Consider the following 19,432-nt stretch of genomic DNA (forward strand, 5'->3'; position numbering starts at 1 on the left):
TTATGCATTGTACTGTTTTTATTTTTGTTCGGTTTTTTTTTCCAACGGGATTTTTCCGGCTTAAAGTTTTTAACGAGGTAATTAACACATCCATAAAAATGAGAGATCATAACATTTGTACTCTGCACTCTTTTTCCCTTTTGTTCGATTTTTGTCCCGCTGGATTTTTCCGGCTTAAGGTTTTTAATGAGGCAGTATCATTCGATGCACATTCGTAATGAATACAATGAATATTCAAGGGGAGTGTTATAAAATACCTGAATGATAAAATACATGAATAAATATTCATTATATTCATCTTATCTAATGTACTTATTATGGTATATTTGTATCAAAAAATAAGTTTAATCTCTCGGTTAAAGGGATTTTCATTTTCATCTTTAATTTTTTTTTTTCTTTTTGTTCTTTTCTTTTTTCTTTTTCCCTCTTCCCTTCACTAGCCATGGTGTTGAACTCAAGTGAGGGCAAGGGTCACCTTGTTCAACTTAGGTGACGCCCTCGCCAGCCTAGGCAAGGGCTGCCCTAGTCCAATGCGGGCGAGGGTCACCCTCGTCGAATCTAGCGAGGGCTACTCTCCCCAATGTTGGTGAGGGCAACTTTCGTCAAGTGTCACCGACCATGTTTTGAAGCCGAGAAGACTAAAAAGGAAAATAAAAGAAAAAGAAAAAAAGGATTAAAAATATAAAAAATTAAAATATATAGTTACAATTTTTGACCAAAATACCCTTTCTCCAATGATTGAAAAAGTCACCCCGAGTCAAAGACCCTTATTTGAGACGATTTGGCCATTTCATGCTCTTATTTGAAAAAAATTAGCCACTTCAAACTTTTTTAAAACAATATCCACTTTAAACCCTTATTTAAGAAAACTATGGCGCTTCATGCCCTTTTTCTAAATTTTCCCTTAATTTAATTACGGGTGTGGAAAGGAAAGGGTGGAAAAATTACAATAATAACAAAAAAAAAACTAGAGAGAGAAAAAGTGAGTGTGAAACAAAGAGAGAGAGAGAGAGAGAGAGAGAGAGAGAGGGTTATCCAAGCACGACAACGGCTGGCAACCCTCACCGAGTAAGGTGAACCGACAATGTTGTCACCAATTGAGTTGAATTTTTTTTTTTTTGGCTAAAGAAAAAAGTGCAAATACCACAAAAAGCCCCAAATTAGGTCAATTGTGACATAAATACTCTAATTTTTTTTTTTTTCATATCTCACAAGGTTCTAAACTTATTCATTATGACACAATAACTCCCAATTTTTTTGTCAAGAAAAAAAACTTAAACCTATATTATTTATTTCAGTTCTATCCAAGGTATATTTATGACGTTAGTATAAATTTGGAATTTGTTATGTTATAAAAAATTTGAGGTATTTATGTCACAATTGGCAAATTTAAGATTTTTTTATGATTTTAACCTAAAAAATAATTGGACCCAATTAACTATGGTCTTTGGAATAGTTTGAAATTTTGGGAATGTGGAAGTTCATTTGCTGCTTCTTTTTTTTTTTTTTTTTTTTGGTGACCTATGAACCTCGTACGGTTGGCTGCCGACGAGTAAACACAGGGGGACATGTAGCGGGAGGACCCACCACCCCCGGCGTCCCACTTAAGACCCCAAGAGACCGTGAGGGGATTCGAACTCCTCCCCTTCGTGAGGGGAGAGAGCCCAAACCATCGCAGCTACTAAGGCGGTGGTTCATTTGTTGCTTCTTTGTTGGGAAAATTACCAAAAAATTCTTAAATCTATTGCAATTGTGCAAATTCAGTCATAAACTTATTTTTTTAACCAATTGAGTCATAAACATTTTACAATTATTCTGATCGGTCCATCCGGCCACAATTGACCGGTCGGCGCTAACGTGGCAATCGGCTGGCGCCCGGCTGACTTTTTAATAATATTTTTAAAAAATTTTATTATTTTTTCCTCCTCCTCCCTCCTTCTTCCTTTGGCTTCGGCGATCCGGTGGGGTCGCCCCATCGGATCTGGCAAGGGCTCGCCTTGGTATTGCCAGGCGAGGTGAGCCCTTGCTAGATGCAACAACGAGCCCCCCTTGTCGGATGCGCGAGGGCTAGCCTCGCCGGTGGCTGCGAGGTGAGCCCTCGCTAGATCGCCTCGCCCCGAATCAACGGGGGCTGGCGAAACCTTGCCTCTCGCCGGATCGGCAAGGTGATTCGGTGGGGGCTCGCCTTGCGAGCCAAAGGAAGGGGAAGGGAGGAGTGAGAAGAGGGAGGTAGGGAAAAAAAAAAAAGAAGAGGAAAAAGGAAAAAAATTAATAAAATTTTTTTAAAAATAAAATATTATTAAAAAAAAGCTCGCCAGCACATTGGCGGCTGCCACATCAACGCTAGCCGAGTTAATTTTGGCCAGATGGACTAATTAGGAATAATTGTAAAAGGTTTAGGACTCAATTGGTAAAAAAAAAATAAGTTTATGACTGAATTAGCACAATTGCAATAAGTTTAGGACTTTTTGGTAATTTTCCCCTTCTTTGTTCCTTGTATGCACAGGCAACAGAATACTTATAATTAGAGTCAATTTTGAAGTCAAGGATGAAAGATCATAGAGTGAAGATCAGAGGATTTAAGGTAATTTGAAAATTAGGTCAAGATAATATCTACATCTCATGTAGATTGGGAAGGACTTGAAGATCTAGATGGCCATTCTTGTTGGAGTTCTATCTTTATTTATGCAGCTCGCATTTCTTGAAGATCTGCACACAAAGTCACTTTGGGCGAGGGTTCTTGAGGGGTCCAAGCGAGCTGATGTAACCGCCGTTGGCAACCATACTATTGCCTATACTCTTTTTCTTTATTTACATACGTGTGAACACACATGCATTTATATGTTTAGTGATAGAGGTATGCTATTTGAACAATGGATATCCATCCATGAGCACCTATTACTACTAAGCCATGGACTTGAACTAGGAGACCAAAAGATAGGCCTAAGATCTCGTACAATGGAACTCACAATTATGGACTGAATGAACCCATTAGCATGAAACATTTTTTTTTATCCCTCATTTTGGAAGAAATAAAGTTATTTACATGCTTAAAACTCAAAATACTAGACTTGCTTTGGCTAAGGAAATGCAATTGTATTTCCTCAAAATTCTTCAAAAAAAAATTTACCAAACAAGACCTCACGAACATATAAAGCTCAAAGGCTTTGAAAAAGTAATTTTTGAATCCACCATTGTTGTCAAATGACACGTGGCAACTAAATGCTCATGTTTTTCCTTTTTTTAAAAAAATAATTTTAATTTAATCTAATTTAAATTTAACTTGTATTTTAAGGAAGTTATCTCTTATCAACCGAAAATTGGGTAGTGTTGATGGAACTCCCCTGCCATGCGCAAATTTGAGAGCCACGAAAAGACAAGGTAAGACAATTGCCAATTGATTAGTTATTTTGACCCGTTTAGTTTACCCATTTAATTTGACCATAAGAATCACAATCAATCGCATGACAAAATGGGGATCACACTGTCGAGGGATATGGACTTTTCCACAAAGTGGGGACCTTTTCTGAAGTTCCTAATCATTTCGCGCAACGATCGATGCGTCGAATTAAACGAATTACACAGTAATCCATCACATCGATCGTTGCCCGAAATGATTAGGAACTTCAAAAAAGTTAATTCGATATATCAAATTACACAATAATCCATCACATCAATCGCAGAGCGAAATAATTAGGAACTTCAAAAAAGGTCCCCACCTGAAGGGCGTCTGTCATCTCGTCTATAAATGCCAGTGGCAACCCTCCGCTAATCAATATTGTCTGTGCTTTTTGGTCTACACACGAAAGGAAAGACTAGAGAGAGAGAGAGACGGTAGAGACCTCGGGAGGCTTTGGGAAAACGAGGACGCGCGCTCGTGTTGCTCCTACCCTCCTCTGCACTCATTGACGTCGCAGCTCCAGCCCCGTGAGCGACGACGACGGCACTGCCCCCCACTCCCGACGCCTGCTCCTCACCGGCGCCGCCTTCTTTCTTCCGACGAGCTGCTTTGCTGTCCAAGCCGCGACGACCACCTACGACGGCACTGCCCTCTCCTCCCGCCGAACCTATCTGATGTCATTCCCCTCTCTCCCAAAAAATAAAATATAAAAAATCTTCCCTCAAATTTGGGATTTTGAAGCTGAGAGCCTGTTTTGTGCTGCATTTCTTCTCTAGGCCTTGATTTATTTTCTTCTCTTTTTGCGCTGGGCCCGGCCCGGCGGGAGGCCGTCCTGTCCATCGCCGAACCTAACGGAGACGACGCGGGTGCTCTCTGTCCCAAGCCGCTGCTGTTACATCATGATGTCGAGCCTGTTTTCGTTTGCTCGGCGTCCCTCGTGGCTTCGTCTTGCATCGCTGGCTCCGGCCGAAAGTCACTACCGAGACGAGATGAGACGACCCGTGTCACAAATCGTTGGCCGAATCACCGCCGCGTGCACCTCGCCGAACCACCACCGTGGCCATCCTTTGCCAGGGAGCACCGCACCGGCCATCCGTCTAGCCGATTCCGATGAAGTCCATCCTGTGAATTTAGGTAAAATCTCGTCCGAATTTGTTTGTGTTTTTGCATGTGATTGTGCAGTCTGAGCAGAGATCCCCTTCGCTAAATCTATTTGCACACGCCTTCATCTGCTTGATGATCTTTTTTCGTGTGTGTACTGACCACTTACCATTAACATACAGTGTATTCCCGAGGATCTCCGTCTTCATCTCTGTGTGCTCTGCCGCGGAAGCATTCCAAAAACCTCAGCTCACTTCCTAGCCAGGCCACGCCACACCAAGTTACCAACCCTTTTTCTCTTCTGGGGAGGGAGAGAGGTCTGGAAGTAATACGCTTCCCAGATATGGCACACTCAAAGGCCAGAGCCTTTGAGTTTGATGTGTTCTTGAGTTTTAGTGGAGCGGATACTCGTTTTGACTTCACAGACTTCCTCAATAGAAACTTGAATAATGCCGGAATCCACGTATTCAGGGACGAAGATGCAATTGAGGTGGGTGATAAGATTGGCCAGACAATTTTACAAGCTATCGATAACTCCAAAATCTACATACCCATCATCTCTCATACTTATCCTGACCGTGAATGGTGTCTTATCGAGCTTGAACACATGATGTACAATGTGTTAAGGTCAAATGACAAAAAAAGGATTTTTCCCATCTTTTATAAAATGGAACCTGGGCATGTTAAACATCGGACTCCACGCCCCAAAAATCTTTCCTCCGAAGTCAAACTTAGGGCGTTCAAAGAGGCTCTTGCAAAGGTTGGTCAAATCAAGGGATGGAAGGTCGAAGAGGGACAAAGGTAAAACTACCTTTAAGATGCCTGCCTAATTCTTCCTTTTTTGGTTTTTGTTTTAGGGGATAAAACACTGCCCTATCAAATCATTTATTTTCTTCTTCTTTTTTAAATGGAAAATTTCGATAACCACTTCCAACATCAAGTGCTACTCCTATTGAACTTTACATTCTCTATTCGAGACATCTTCCCTAATATTTCAGTTGTTATAGCCACTGCTGGCGCTGGGGAACTTGTTACGGGTTTTGGGGTTATATAATTTGTCATCCCCAAATTGCAGTATTCAATGGATGACCTTGAATTTGTCTGCATTTTCTCCTGCTGAAAATCTTTTCTAGGCTTAGCTATAAATGCCTAAATTTTGCTTGGGCACCATGTGGTAGCCACTTGGTAATTTCAGCCATTGTGTAGACCACTACCAAATAGAAAAAGACATCCGGTGAATTGAATTCTACTAAATTAGCCTATACTGATTATTCAGTGTATTTAGATATTGTTTGTAACCACATGCGATGTGTGGGTATGAATTAAATCTAGTCAATTAATGAAAGCGCTTTTGTGTATGGTAGCCAAGCAAAAATTGTCGATATGGTCATTCGAAAGGTTTTGGAGGAGCTAGGCAGAAAAGATGAGTCACAGATTGAGTATCCGATTGAGCTTGATGACTTGACACGGTCACTTGAAGACTCTTGTAATCTTGCAGTGATGGTACCATATCTTCTTCTTTGTTAGTATACAATTGACACACGTGAATTCACGGATTTGAAATTTGATTTGTTCTAACCTCTGCTTGATGCTATAATTTGGTGAAACTACATAGATTGCAAGAAGTTAAATGTTATTCAGAAATTTACGTGGACAAAAATATATTTTCCGATCAATTAGTGTTCCTTCAACACGTTCTTTTTAATTGGAAATGTTGTTTCCTATAAATTAAATGAGTACACAAATACAAGTCTCATAAACTGTAATTTTTAAATTTATTTATTGCTGTATAATTCATTGTTGGACGTTGTGTGATGTGATGAGTGTTTATTTTTTCCTTTTTTTTTTTAATTTCATACTATCTGCAATAATCGCCCTTTTGAACATTCACATTGTTGCGTGCTAGCCTGCAGATTTCGAAAATGGTTTAGCTTATCCCCTACCTTCTCTAGTTTTTCAGTTTGAGTGACCATTAAATGTTACCTAAAATCTTCTTGTCCTACAGCATTAGGACAGGAGGCTATTCTCCAAAGATCGATTAGCAAAAGCATGGCTTTGTTAAAGCTCGATAGATTCTCCAACCCCATTCTGCTTCCCGTTTTCTGCCTTTGCTAGTTCCTCCCATCTTCTCCAGCGTACTCAATTTCCATTTTAGAATTTTTCCCACAAAAAAAAAAAATCTGATTTTTCGCTTGATTGCCCTGCAAACAGAGACTGGAGTTTTAAATATTGACATGGCATGGGTTGGCAGTGCACGCGCTACTGTTTTAATAAGTGCTTTTTTCCTAGCTTTCAACAGTCTCATTTCCTTTCCTCCCCCTGCCCCCTTCAAGTTTCGAATATTCTCGCATACAATGCATTGCAAAAGACAGATCTCATTTTATGGGACAGTGTATGAAATTTTACTTATTGTACCACCTCGACAACAGTTTTTGGTTGTCAGCAGGATAAACATTGCAAGATACAAAGTAATCTTTAGGAGCCACACATGTCTTGATGTGGATCATTATATGAAGTACATAGATGTGGTAGTTTATATGTGCCAATAGGAATTAGTCAAGCTGAATGTTAGCATTATACTATTTCAAAGAAAATTTTCTTTTCTTTTCTTTTTTATAGAAATAATTCTATTGACCCCAATTTTCGAGTAACCATAAAAGTATAAACAATATGTTCTACAAGAAACCTAATCTGTTCTTGATTAGATGATTAGTGAGAGAAGATTAGCATTATCTTAATTGTGTAGTGCTTAAAACTTATGTGAAATTTCAACGCGGTCCAAGTGCAGCGGTATGCCAGAAGAGAGAGTCTAAGCAGAGGAAGTATAGGGAGAGGGACGAGCCTAAGCAGTACTAGTACAGAGAGGAGATGGAGGAATCTAAGCATAAATAGGATGGAGGGCATGTACACGGAGGAGGGCAGTGGGAGTACAGGGAGGAGGGGGAGAAGTGGAAGCAGCAGAAGCGGAGGGAGCAGTGGAAGCAGCAGAAGGACTAGCAGCAGCAGAAGAGGGAGGAGCGGGAGCAGTGGAAGCAGCAGGAATAGCAGCGGGGAAGAGGAAGCGGGGGAAGCAGTGAGAGGGAGTTTTCAAGATATTTGTTTGGGGGCGTTCTTGGTGTGCCTTTTTCATGCATTGTGTTTTAGCCTTTCTCTGCTTAATAAAAAGGAAACAAGTCGATAAACAGATGGGTTATGGATGCTTCTTTCATTTTTTGATCAGCATGGGATGGTAAACGGCGCCGTTCAAACTTGTATGGAGAGTTTCCATAGATTTGATGAGTATCTCAACTTCTGTAATTCAATCATCTCTGAGAATTCTGATCCCGGTGCTTTTGGTCTGGCATATGGTATGAAAATATTTAATCTCAAAGAGTGGAAGAAGAGAAACATCATGGGAATATATCACCGATAGCAGGAAATGAATGAGGATAGGACACTGTGGATAGTCGGCGTCTTACCCCCTGGATTGGTCACTTTCTACAATCTGACTTATTAGTTCAATTGGAGGTGGCATGTGTTTAGACTCGGCTATGATCCAGCACTCAACCGGACAGAAATGGACAATGCAGCAGTCATTCCTTGTAAACCATGGTTGGATTTGGCAGTCTCCAACTATTTTGTAAATCTATGATCAGTCTTGAAGGGGAACAATGCAGCTGTGTATGCATAATAAACCAATCAAAGAGAAGGAACTTTGCAATGCAATTACATTTCAACCTGACGTTCCTGAGAATTGCCGACACAGTCTCGCAGGTTAGAGAACTGTCCTCCAAAGGAAGATGGCATGAAGTGTTAGTCCACTTTAATGAAGCGAAGTGAGCAGGAATTGAAATCACTGAGCCTTCCATGATTAATTCCGTCGTCAAAGCATCTTTCAAAGCTATCCAATAAACAAGGGAAGTCCACCCATGCTTGTGTGCTCAAGCAGGGTCTCGACACATTCTCTTCCATCAGCAATTCCATCATGGATTCATACATGAAGTGCAGGGACTTGGAATCCGCGTTGGGCGCCTTCCGGTCAATGCAAAGCAGGGACTCCGTGTCGCAGAATGTGCTCACTCATAGGTTTTTTCATCAGGGAAATTTGGGATGAAGGTTGTCATGATTTCGGCGAGCTCGAGTTGATGGATTCGAACCCAATGTCTCCACTTTGGTACTGGTTCTCCAGGCACATATGTGGATGTTGATATGGAGCGAGCAGATGGACTTTCATACGCTCTTGAAGTTCATCAACGAGTGGAGTGGGCACATTGATCTCCATTCAATCTTAGGAATGCAGAGACATTATGCAAATGTGCAGGGATAGTTTGTTCAAAACAGAGATGAGCATGAAAAGGCACAAGGTTTCAGGATGTGCCTGAACAAGATATGAAGTATGATTACCTGACTTAATGTGAAAAACATCAGATCAGCATTTAAATTAGGGGGAAAATCTCTCCTTCCCCCGCTAATGAGGTGTGTTGAGGCAAAACTGTCAAATTTATCACTAAAGGATGTATCATTGAGCCCAATTAAGTATGGAGATAACACGTTCCATTTTCTTTTCTCACAGGGGGATAATTGAGGCAAGTCCTGATGAATGAAGACATGAAGCAAAATGAAACTGATTCAACACAAGAAGGGTGTATTGTTCCTAAATTAGTCCAATTCCAGTTTGAAATGCAAGTAACATGTCCCATCTCTTATAGGACAAGGCGCACATCAACCACGGGAGCGATGCCTTCTACCAACTAAGGCCCAACCATCCATTTTGTTCTAAAGGATGTATATCGTTCCTAAAATGATTTCTAGTCAAGTGTGGAAATGACATGCCCAGTCTTCTAAATGTCTCTTTGAGAAGAGCATTTGAAAAGAGCAAGAATTGAACTTTGTGGATTATCGTATGCAGTAAAGAAATGTTTTTCATAAATAAAATCAAGGCCATAGAGGCATTTTTCAAGCAATCCTGTCACTTTAGGTGATTTATGTCATGCATATCATGCATATATCCTTCATAATATTTTCCTAACATGTGTCGTCGTCATTTTTGATAGGAAATGTTGATACCTGAAGAACAAAAGCACGTGAAGGGTAAATTGTATCAATTCCAATTGCTGATTTTGATACTGTTTCTGATGTGATTCTCTCTCTCTTTTTTTTTTTTTTAAAATATTTGGATTACATCACACACTTGTAAGAGGTGTGGTACTATTCTGATTAGTGGTTGTGTTAACGGTTCTGATGATTATAACACAAGCTTGTAGGATTTTTTAGTAGGAAATGACAATGATAGTAGATGTTCCAATTAAAAAAGCTAGCACAAATCGAGAAAGGGAAACAAATTACTCTTACTTTGAGCTGTTCGCAAGGTGATATGCTTCTTTTTGTATTTATGAGGTTCCTGTGTTTCTCACAACCATGAGGAGGAGAGAGAGAGAGAGAGGTGCGGGGTGGGGGTTGGGGAAGAGGGGTGCGTTGCTAAGTTGACAGTACCATTTGCTTTGTATCATCTATGTATGATGAGTTGCCGAAAGATTGTCTCCCCTCTGGTCTCTGGTTAACAGAACTTGTTCTTCACATGCAGAGTCTTGACCGTAATAAATATGTCAGCTTTTGGATGGTACAAATGCTCAATACTAGACATGCAAGCTAGGTTGCTGTTAGACACGCTGGGGAAGGGTATCGAGTCTGCTTTGGTGTATCCTCGAGCATTAGAAGCTGAGCCACGGCGGGCATCCAGTGAAATGTTTCCTGGAATTGATCCTTGTTGGAGATATGCGAAGATCAATTTGGGATCATAATTGATCTATAGTATTGTTTCAAAAATCAATTTAGAATTAGATTTGGTTTTATTTGATTTCATGTATTGGGTCTTATTCCTTCTTTAGTTATATATCGATTGTATTATAAATAGGAGCATATACTTGTAAAGGACAATTCATTCAATGCAGCATACAGATTTCTCCCAAGTCTCTCCCTTTTCTTTCATTTTGTAACAATCCTAAAGCTCTTGCCGTTGAACTGGCACGTCCCAACTATACAGGTACTTTCACCTTCATTTTGATTTTTGCTCTGAGATCTCCTTGTTGTGACATGGAAGTTTTAAATGCAGATCTTCTGGCTGTGTTTTTGCGATGGCTTGAGGCCGTTATTTTGATGACCATCTTCATGTCTGGTTTCTAAACTGAAATTCCTTTATGGGCACTGTGGTGGTGAAATTTATTTACAAAAGATGTAGGACAAACAAGCTTTTTAAGTAAAGAAACGCAGCTTTTGCTGAAAAAGTGGTTGCCCAGATATCGTTTGGCTTTCAAATGATGCTATGTGAGAAATATATCAAGATCGTCTGCCTGAAACAAATGGCTATGACATATTCTTGCATAGAGTTGTCTAAAGGTTGCATTCACTTTCATATGCCATGCATTTGTCGTGTACCCGCAGTTGTCTCCTCCCCATATTGTCGAACTTTTCTTCAATCCAGACTATGGCAATTGATTTCAGCTGAAACAAAGTAACGATAGTATACATGTTTCAGACTGTCAAAAGTGTCTCGCAGGCTTATGTTGATGCAGTTCTTGATCTGGCTTGACATTTTATCACCAATTTCTTTCAACCTTTTCTTGATGCAGTTCTTGATATGGCAATTGACTTTAGTTGAAATAAAGATATGATAGTATCCATGTTTCAGACTGTCAAAGGTGTCTTGCAGGCTTATGTTGATGCAGTTCTTGATCTGGTTTCACATTTTAAATTGTTCCCAAACCACAAGAACATAACCACAACCAGCGGCGAATTCAATTCAGGCATAATCAGAAAGAAAAATGAGCCGCGTTGACGAATCGACACTACACAATTCGCAAAACCCCCTCCCCCCAAGCCGCCGCCATTAGCCCCACAATTACCAAATGAATTTGAGCCATGAATCTACTCCAGATCGTCTCCAACCCAAATTAAATTAACCCCAAGAAAACCCGATTAAAAAGCGCAGCTTGACCTGCAGAAAACCACCGCCTCCGGCGCAATCCGTAATAGACCACCAGATAAACAAATTTGAGGAATTCCTCTCTGCACAACTGACCCAGGAGACAAATATTTTTTTGAAAATAAAAAAGAGAATGCAACGAAAAGGCGTTTGGGTAATCTAGCGTAGTGAAGTCCCCAAATCCATTTAATCTCTCTTCACACTTTTTACTTGGATTTCTAATCGATCCATTAAAAACTGATTATGTCTCGTGGTGGTGCTCAGCCTTGGTTGATGGTGCCACGAGGATGGGTGGTCTCGACGTTGGGTTGGTGGTCGTGCGGCTCTCGGTGAATCCAAGTCAACAATTGAATCTCTCTATGAAGCTTCATTGAGTTTGCCTCTGGCCAAAAAAGCACCCAAAGTACAACTTTTTCCCCCTACCCTGCGGAATTTCTCATACCACCGTGTCAAACAGATTGCTCGATCTAGTCTTTTTGTTTATCGTTATGGATATATGTTATGATGGTTATCTCTCAATGTTAGTGACTTTTTTTGGCTGGATTGTTTTTCAAGATGTTGTCAGCGGGTTGTCACACACAATTTATATTTTAATGGTGGATATAATTTGAGATTTTTATGGTATAAACCTTAAAAAAAGAATTGGGTCTTTTGAGTTGACCTGATTAACTAAGGTCTTTAGAATAGTTTGCAATTTTGGGGATGCAGAAGTTCATTTGCTGCTTCTTTGTTCCTTGTACATACTAGCGATGGAATACTTAGAATTAGAGTAGATTTTGAGGTCAAGGATGGAGGATTGGAGAGTGAAGATTAGAGGATTTAAGGTGACTTGGCAAGCAGGTCAAGAAAATATCTGCATCTCATGTAGATTGGGGGCATGTCAAGAAAGTATCTCATCTCCTGTAGATTAGGAGAGACTTGAAGATCTATGTAGCAATTCTTGTTTTTATATACGTGTGTGTGTGAAGCTTGAGATGTGATACGTATAACCCCATATTTGAGGTTGATGGGCTATCGCAAATTCGTAGGAGAACAACACCAAGGAAGGTAATCATCGGAGGGAACTTTAACTTGAAGAGAAACAGGGTGAGCCATGCCAGTCCAATTGGGGGGAGGGTTTTTAGCTTGTGAAAGCCCACAACTTGGTGATAGTGACGGTAGTTGCGCCAAGTCTTGGGGCCAGTATAGGTGGGTGACTTCGGAAGTGCTACCAATGGCCATGACTAAGTCTAGCATAATTGCCAACTTCGCTCATGGCGGCGGTGGCGACGGCGGCGGCATCATTAAATCACAGTACGGTAGCTCAATTTGTCCTTTTACTCTCTTTTTCATCTTCTCCACGCTGTAAACAAGGCTTTGCTTATGGTGCCTAGAGCACAATGTCGAATTGGTTCATTTTCATCATAACATGATACCAAGCATCTTGAGTTACAACATCGCAATGATAATTACATGAACTAACTATATTTAAATCAAATTCACATTTGACACGTTCATTAAAGTGTTATGCACACAACGCTACACATCTAAAATATGAATTTTCACACATTTAATTACACTTCTCTCCTAATTTGAACTTTGATTTAGCAAGAAGGGCATTTCATCTTCAATCGAACAGAACAAACTCACTAACAGTCCATATTCTAATCAATCTCCACTGTGGAAATGGCTTCATTGATCTCCTGAAGTTCCTTCCTTCTTTGCCTCGTCCATGCAACGCATCACTGCAAGCACAGCAACATTCCCCATCATCATCACATTAAAGCTACCTTTTGGACTGTTATACAGTCTCTATATGAAAGGTGTTGAAACGTATACACCTCATATATATAGTTTTTCCCTTTCTTTCCCTGGGATAGAAATACATTTATTTTAAAAACCAAGGAAATGAAAACATAAAAAATGAAAGATCAACCAGATGGGCCAAGGAACTGCCAACATCCTAAAGTCCATTAATCCTGGCAAATATAATCATGTATATAAAGCAGACATAGCTGCTTATCCAATGTGCACTACATTACTTCGTATGTTTCAGGCTATTAGCTCTTGAAAACACTCGCGGGTGGATTGTCATGTCATCCGCTGAACCACCATTTACATAAGAAGCTTATCAACTTCCACAATTTCTAGAATGTTCTACATGTCACATTGGGCTTGTCCACTAACCAACCACGAGTTACTTTAAAGAGCTCAAGATCCGTCTTTTGCATAATTAGGGCGGGCGGGTACCGGTTAGAGCAAGAATGCGTTGACTCAACGATATAAAAGCCATTAACCATTTGATCCCAATCGCATGAAACGGGGCCTCTAAGTACAATTCTCAAACAATGAATGAACAAATAAATAAAATGAGGAATAAGGAGAAAATAACCTGAATAGCTGATGTATGTGCAAGAACTGGTCCTCCTGGCTTATAGAGAGAGACAAGTTGACCAGATGAATTCAAAACCACAGTCATGAACGTTTCCATTATGGATTCTTCTTCGAAAGTAGGGTCCGCCAAGATGTAGTTCTTGTGAAGAATGCAAGTCAGGGAAAACGGAATGCTCAACAAGAGTTTTCTCCTCTCTTTGTCGACAGCTTCTTTATCCAACTTTTCACCCTCATGTTCCTTAGAGACCATCACCATTCTTCCTCCATCATTCAAAGAAACCACCGGGATACGCACTACAAGGTCCAAAACAACACAATTTATCAAGTGATCGACTGGAAGTGACCTGAAATCCCCAGAAGAATAGAGGAAAAGGAAACCCATAACATCGATATGAGGATGCAATCTTTGGTGCCACACTCAAAGAATATCAAAAGTGAGAGCGTAAACAAGGCATGACAATCAGCAAAAGAAAAGGAAAAAGACTTTTGAATGTTCATCAAATGAAAAATCATTGATAGTAGCTAGATCTTCCTTAAATCATAAGTTTCAACCTGATATTGCACTGGAAATCCAAACATCTAGGACAATCTTCAATAGAATCACTAAACTTCTTGAATTTTCAATGAAGCCCTTTAACTTCTTAAGAGATTGCATGAGCAGTTAGTTTGCATAAGACTAGTGCTCTTGTCTATCTCAATGAAGAATAGAGGATTATTGAGCTGGTCTTCCTTTATTGGTAGAAAAATGAGAAACCATGAAATGTGTGACGTCAATGGCTTTCCTGGTCAGATTCGAAATCAGGCTAAGAGCACAAAGTAAGTTTTTGTTGATCACCATAGACTTTAGCAAAGGCAAGTGGGATAATTACGACTCTTCCTACCTTAGGTTATTCATATTGCTTTTTCTCTGTCAGCAACTTGTACCGAGTATCTCTTTGAAATGCAAATAAGTTGAACTAAAGTCCATTCATAAGCAAATCACCTTAAGAATTTATTAAGCTAGAGCTATCTGACATCATAAGCGAGTCACCCATCTTTTGCAATCATAGACAACTGCAATTTGGAGCATGATCACAAGATGTAATATATTGAAGATCTACTTTATATCAACTCACAAAAGTTATCAACCAAGTGGTAGAATAGGCTGGACCTGAGCAGGTCCCTAAACTGCTCCCCCTGAATAGACCATCCCGGGGGGACTCCTCCTCACAAGCCATTTACAGGCAAGTGAGGGGAAAGTAGTAAGGGATAACAGTTCCATTGGGGATCCTGGCCAAGCCCAAAAGGGTTAGGGACCCACCTTTGATCCCCGTGAAACCCTTCTCCTAGCTACTAGGCTGGGTTCAGGGAAATGATAAGGCCTGGGCAGTGGCACACTGCCCGGGGTGGCCGGCCGGCAAGAAGAAGAAAGCCAAAAATGAAGTTAAACAAAAATGTCAACTTCTAAATTGTAAAGGATGAAATATCTTACAATGAGAAAATGCAGCAACCGCTGAAGCAAAGCAGCATCAAAAAGAGCTCCATTAGCATCAAGACAGTATATATCTTGCAACACGTGAAAAATAAATGTAAGCAAGAACATTTCAAGGCAACATGTATGGTATTTATTGAAGTAGCTCTCCCAGCAAAAAGTTGCCCCCAGTCACAAGGTCCAAAGATTAATGCAGCTAAAGGGAACACCCTGCACTCTATCCTAAGTTACGCATCATAACACCAGGTACGCCATCCAGGCTGCTTTTCCTTTGATCAGTGATAGCTCCTTCAGATCAATCATCCCAGAGCTGCAATAACCAAATGATTACTGATTCCCGCATATGAATATTAACCAGCACATGACCCAAGAAGGTATTGCAACATAAAATTATTTTAAGAAACTTCAATCTAATTGTCCGAGAATTAAATGACACTATGATCAGTGCCAAGGAAGACAAGAAAGCACATATCATGGACTTGAGAGAAACCTTATGATCAATTTAGTAAGGTATGCAGTATTAACTCTTACAGCATCCTTCGATGATAATCTACTACCTTTGAACCTATGGGTTATTTTGTAACACAAATTGATCATAAGAGAATATACGGGGATCTGGACTTGGTAGAACCTATAGGAACCCTTCCAAGTGTACTCACAAGGTATCTGCAAATAAAATGAAGTTGTGCAGAGCCAATATCTCCATGAAGTGTAGATTACACTGAAAAAGTGAATGGTCTTTCCTCCCCCTTCCCTTCAGGAAACAAACTAGCATTTGAGTTTGAATGCTTGGAAACACGCTAGGAAAGCCCGAGCAAAGAAAAATCAATGTTTTGCTGTAACCAAGAGCAGGTTTACTCTTCACATGATCTCTATCCCGAATACAAGTCTAAGTGACAACAAACCCTCTTAACTTCTGTGGCTTTCAGTAAACTTTCCAAAGAGTTATCCCACTCTGTTTATTTGAGAGTTAGCAGCAGGCTTTATAGAGGCAAGATTGGTGATACTCCACATAATCTGTGCAGACTTATTGCTACATGATCTAGTGACTTCCCGAAAATTTGCTTCAACCAAAGAGTAACATTGCTTGCCTATTTAGTAGACCCAATGGAATTTCATACTGAAAACAATCAAAAAGTTCAGTCAAAATAGTCACAGGCACAAGGTGGATACGGTTTACAATTTTATGCCTTTCATATACCTTAGCAAGATACCCACAAATATACAGATGGCATACAACAAGGTATTGTTAATAGCATATCACCCTTCCGCTGAAGCAACAGGAGAAAAATAAAAGATTCAAGAAGTCAAAGCGAGCTGAAAAATAAATGAAACTTTACTAACTTCACATGCCTTAATAAAGAGTCAAAAAGTTGCTTCGAAATCACTTGTGCCACCTCAACAGGCCTACCTGGCCTCACGACTGGAGAGCATATAAGGGGGCATATGAAACTCAACCACTGAAAGTAACACAAAGTCATATGCCAGCAGATATTTTCTTCCAAGGATTGAAAATCCAATGAAGAAAGAACAAATAATTTTCTTTCTTGGACTTTTTCTATATGATGTGAACAAGACAAAAGAGAAATAAAAGATAAAAGAAGAATTTCATCCTTCTGCAAAAGTTCACGTTGAAGAAGTGGTAGGCCAAGTCAAATTGTTGACCTTTGGGCACACAGACGCACACAATAAAGTGCAAGGGTTTCTCCTCAGTTTAAAAAAAAAGGGAAGGAAAAAAAGGTGTGAAGCCCCTCCATGTAAAGCCAAACGTTGGTGGCCCAGGTCAAACTTTTGACCCTAGGCACATATAAATATAAAGCACGTCTCCAGCGGCGAAAAGCCCTACGTGAGAAAATTGAAGCCGCACACGTCAAGCCCGCTCGTGTTTTTGTTTCAAGCGTTTTTTATTCGAGCATGAACACGCGATAATTTTATACCGTGAGTTTATGTTCAAATGAGTTGTTTATTTATAAACTTACGTAATCTAGGTATGGGAAATACTCGAGCATGTGAATTATTGTAAACTCTTATTCTCCGATTATAGTAGATTATTTGTGGCTGGCTGGCTTTTCCCGTAGATGTATATCTAATCTCGGACCAAACCACGTAAATTTCTGATATCTTTTTTTTTTTTGGTGACCGGGAATCGACCGACGACCGGAGTAAACCTGGAGGGACACATAAGCGGGATGACCCACTACCCCCGGCGTCCCACTTAAGACCCTAAGCGACTTACTCAAACTCCTCCCCTTCATGAGGGGGAGAGAGCCCAAACCATCGCGGCCACCAAGGCGGTGATTCTGGTATCCTTATTATTTCTCATTTATTTCTGTGACGATTTTGCGTTGACGTAAAATGCGTATTATGTTCCAAGATGACAAAGGAGTCATGACTTCCATTTTTATAGTAACCAACATTATCTGAGGAAAATATAATTGTGCATATTTTAATTAAATGTACTTGTAAAAGAGCAAACCCTATAAACTTCACAAGAATAACGATTAATGTCCACCTTAAATGATTCAACCGCGTGCAAAAGTTAAACATCAAAACAAATAAAAAGGAAGAGATAGAAACTCTATGTTGGTTCAGCTACGAGTATATACATATGCAACTACTTTGAATATGCTGAAGTGCAGGAGTGCGTCGGCATGCATCACATCTGCACAAGAGACTGAAAAGGGGGAAAACTCACGGTGGAACCAATCTTTGCCAGCGCAGACCCGTCAGAGGATGCAACAGCCCCTGCATTATCAATGCTAAGCAATCGTAGGAGGAATACAATTTGCGCAGGCTTGACGAAGGAGGGAAAAACAAATCACTGGATAAACAAAAAGCTAAACGAACTGACCAAGGGACACAATAGTATCTCTGGCTTTTTTTCAGGAGTCTGGCATCGGGGCCTATCGATTCGGAGAGATGCCGCTCGTAGTAGTGAAGAGGGAAGAGGCGTCTGAAAGCATCGACCTCCATCTCCGATGACCAATCTCCAGCAGCATTCGGCGCCCCCATTTCTATGGCTATTTACAGATAGTGATTTCCGGCAAAGGAGAACCGAGATTAAAACTGTGAATTAAAAAGAGCCCATTAAGGTCAACCCCATATATGTCAACCCTAACAAAAATTTGCACTTTACTGATTAAAAAAACTAAAATTTGTCCCGACCCACGAGCAAGGAGGCAACAACCTCCTGGTTTTCTCAAAAAGGAACGGTTTTTTTTTTTTTCCCTCTGGACAGCATTTATTCGAGCGCACTAGACATATAAAGGTGAAAAGCTTCGGCGGAGAACTCAAAAGATAATAAAGCAATCTCTCAGCATTGCATACGGTTCAAGAGCAATATAACTGTCAGAAACGGAAGCAAGGAACGGACGAGGAAAGGAAGAGGAAGACAAATTTTGGGGAGAAGATTTTTTTCTGTGTATTTCTAACTTGTAATCAATGTACAAGACTTTAGCAATTATATTACAAGATGTACACATAGAAAAGGCAATGTAATATTTTACAAATCAATCTAATATTTAGATTGATTCTCTATAATAAAAAACGGATCAATCAATTTCCCGGTATATTTCCAGGATCTTCTGCATATCTTCTAACACTCCCCCTCAAGCCGGTGGCTTGTAAATGTCCAAAACGCCTAGCTTACTCAGTAGATATGCATGTTGTCTTTGACATAGGGCTTTGGTAAACACATCTGCAGGTTGTTCAGCAGTTCCAATCCCTCTTGTCTCGATTGTCCCTTCTTGAATCTTCTCCCAAGTGAAATGACAATCCACTTCTATGTGCTTGGTCCTTTCGTGCATTACAGGATTTGCCACAAGCTTCAGAGCCGACTTGTTGTCACAGAATAACTTCATCAGACTTTTTCGCTGTACTTTGAGGTCATCAAGTAAACCTCGTATCCACACAATCTCACACGTGGTTTTTGCCATGGCCCAATATTCTGCTTCAGCTGAGGATAGAGAAACTGTTGCTTGCTTCTTGGTTTTCCATGAAAGAAGAGAATCTCCCAGCTTAACGCAAAAACCAGTTATGGATCTTTGATTCATAGGGCACGTTGCATAATCTGCATCGCAGTATGCTATCATTTCCATGTTGCATCTTCTAGATAGAAGTATCCCGA

General features: G+C 40.2%; 1 protein-coding gene and 1 pseudogene across 1 annotated transcript; one reads left to right on the top strand and one right to left on the bottom strand.

The window, feature by feature from the left end:
* The first annotated feature begins 3,806 nt into the window (after positions 1 to 3,806).
* LOC120290798 lies at positions 3,807 to 5,375 on the top strand. The gene is made up of 2 exons (XM_039307226.1): positions 3,807 to 4,534; positions 4,684 to 5,375. Exons 1-2 carry the CDS (start codon positions 4,300 to 4,302, stop codon positions 5,304 to 5,306), a joined length of 858 nt encoding a protein of 285 aa, XP_039163160.1. The 5' UTR covers positions 3,807 to 4,299; the 3' UTR covers positions 5,307 to 5,375.
* Positions 5,376 to 13,105: 7,730 nt separating this feature from the next.
* Positions 13,106 to 19,432, bottom strand: part of LOC120290802 — a 53,540-nt pseudogene continuing 47,213 nt past the window's right edge.

The sequence above is a fragment of the Eucalyptus grandis genome, chromosome 1 (genome assembly GCF_016545825.1).
Source record: "Eucalyptus grandis isolate ANBG69807.140 chromosome 1, ASM1654582v1, whole genome shotgun sequence".
Classification (NCBI taxonomy): Eukaryota; Viridiplantae; Streptophyta; class Magnoliopsida; order Myrtales; family Myrtaceae; genus Eucalyptus; species Eucalyptus grandis.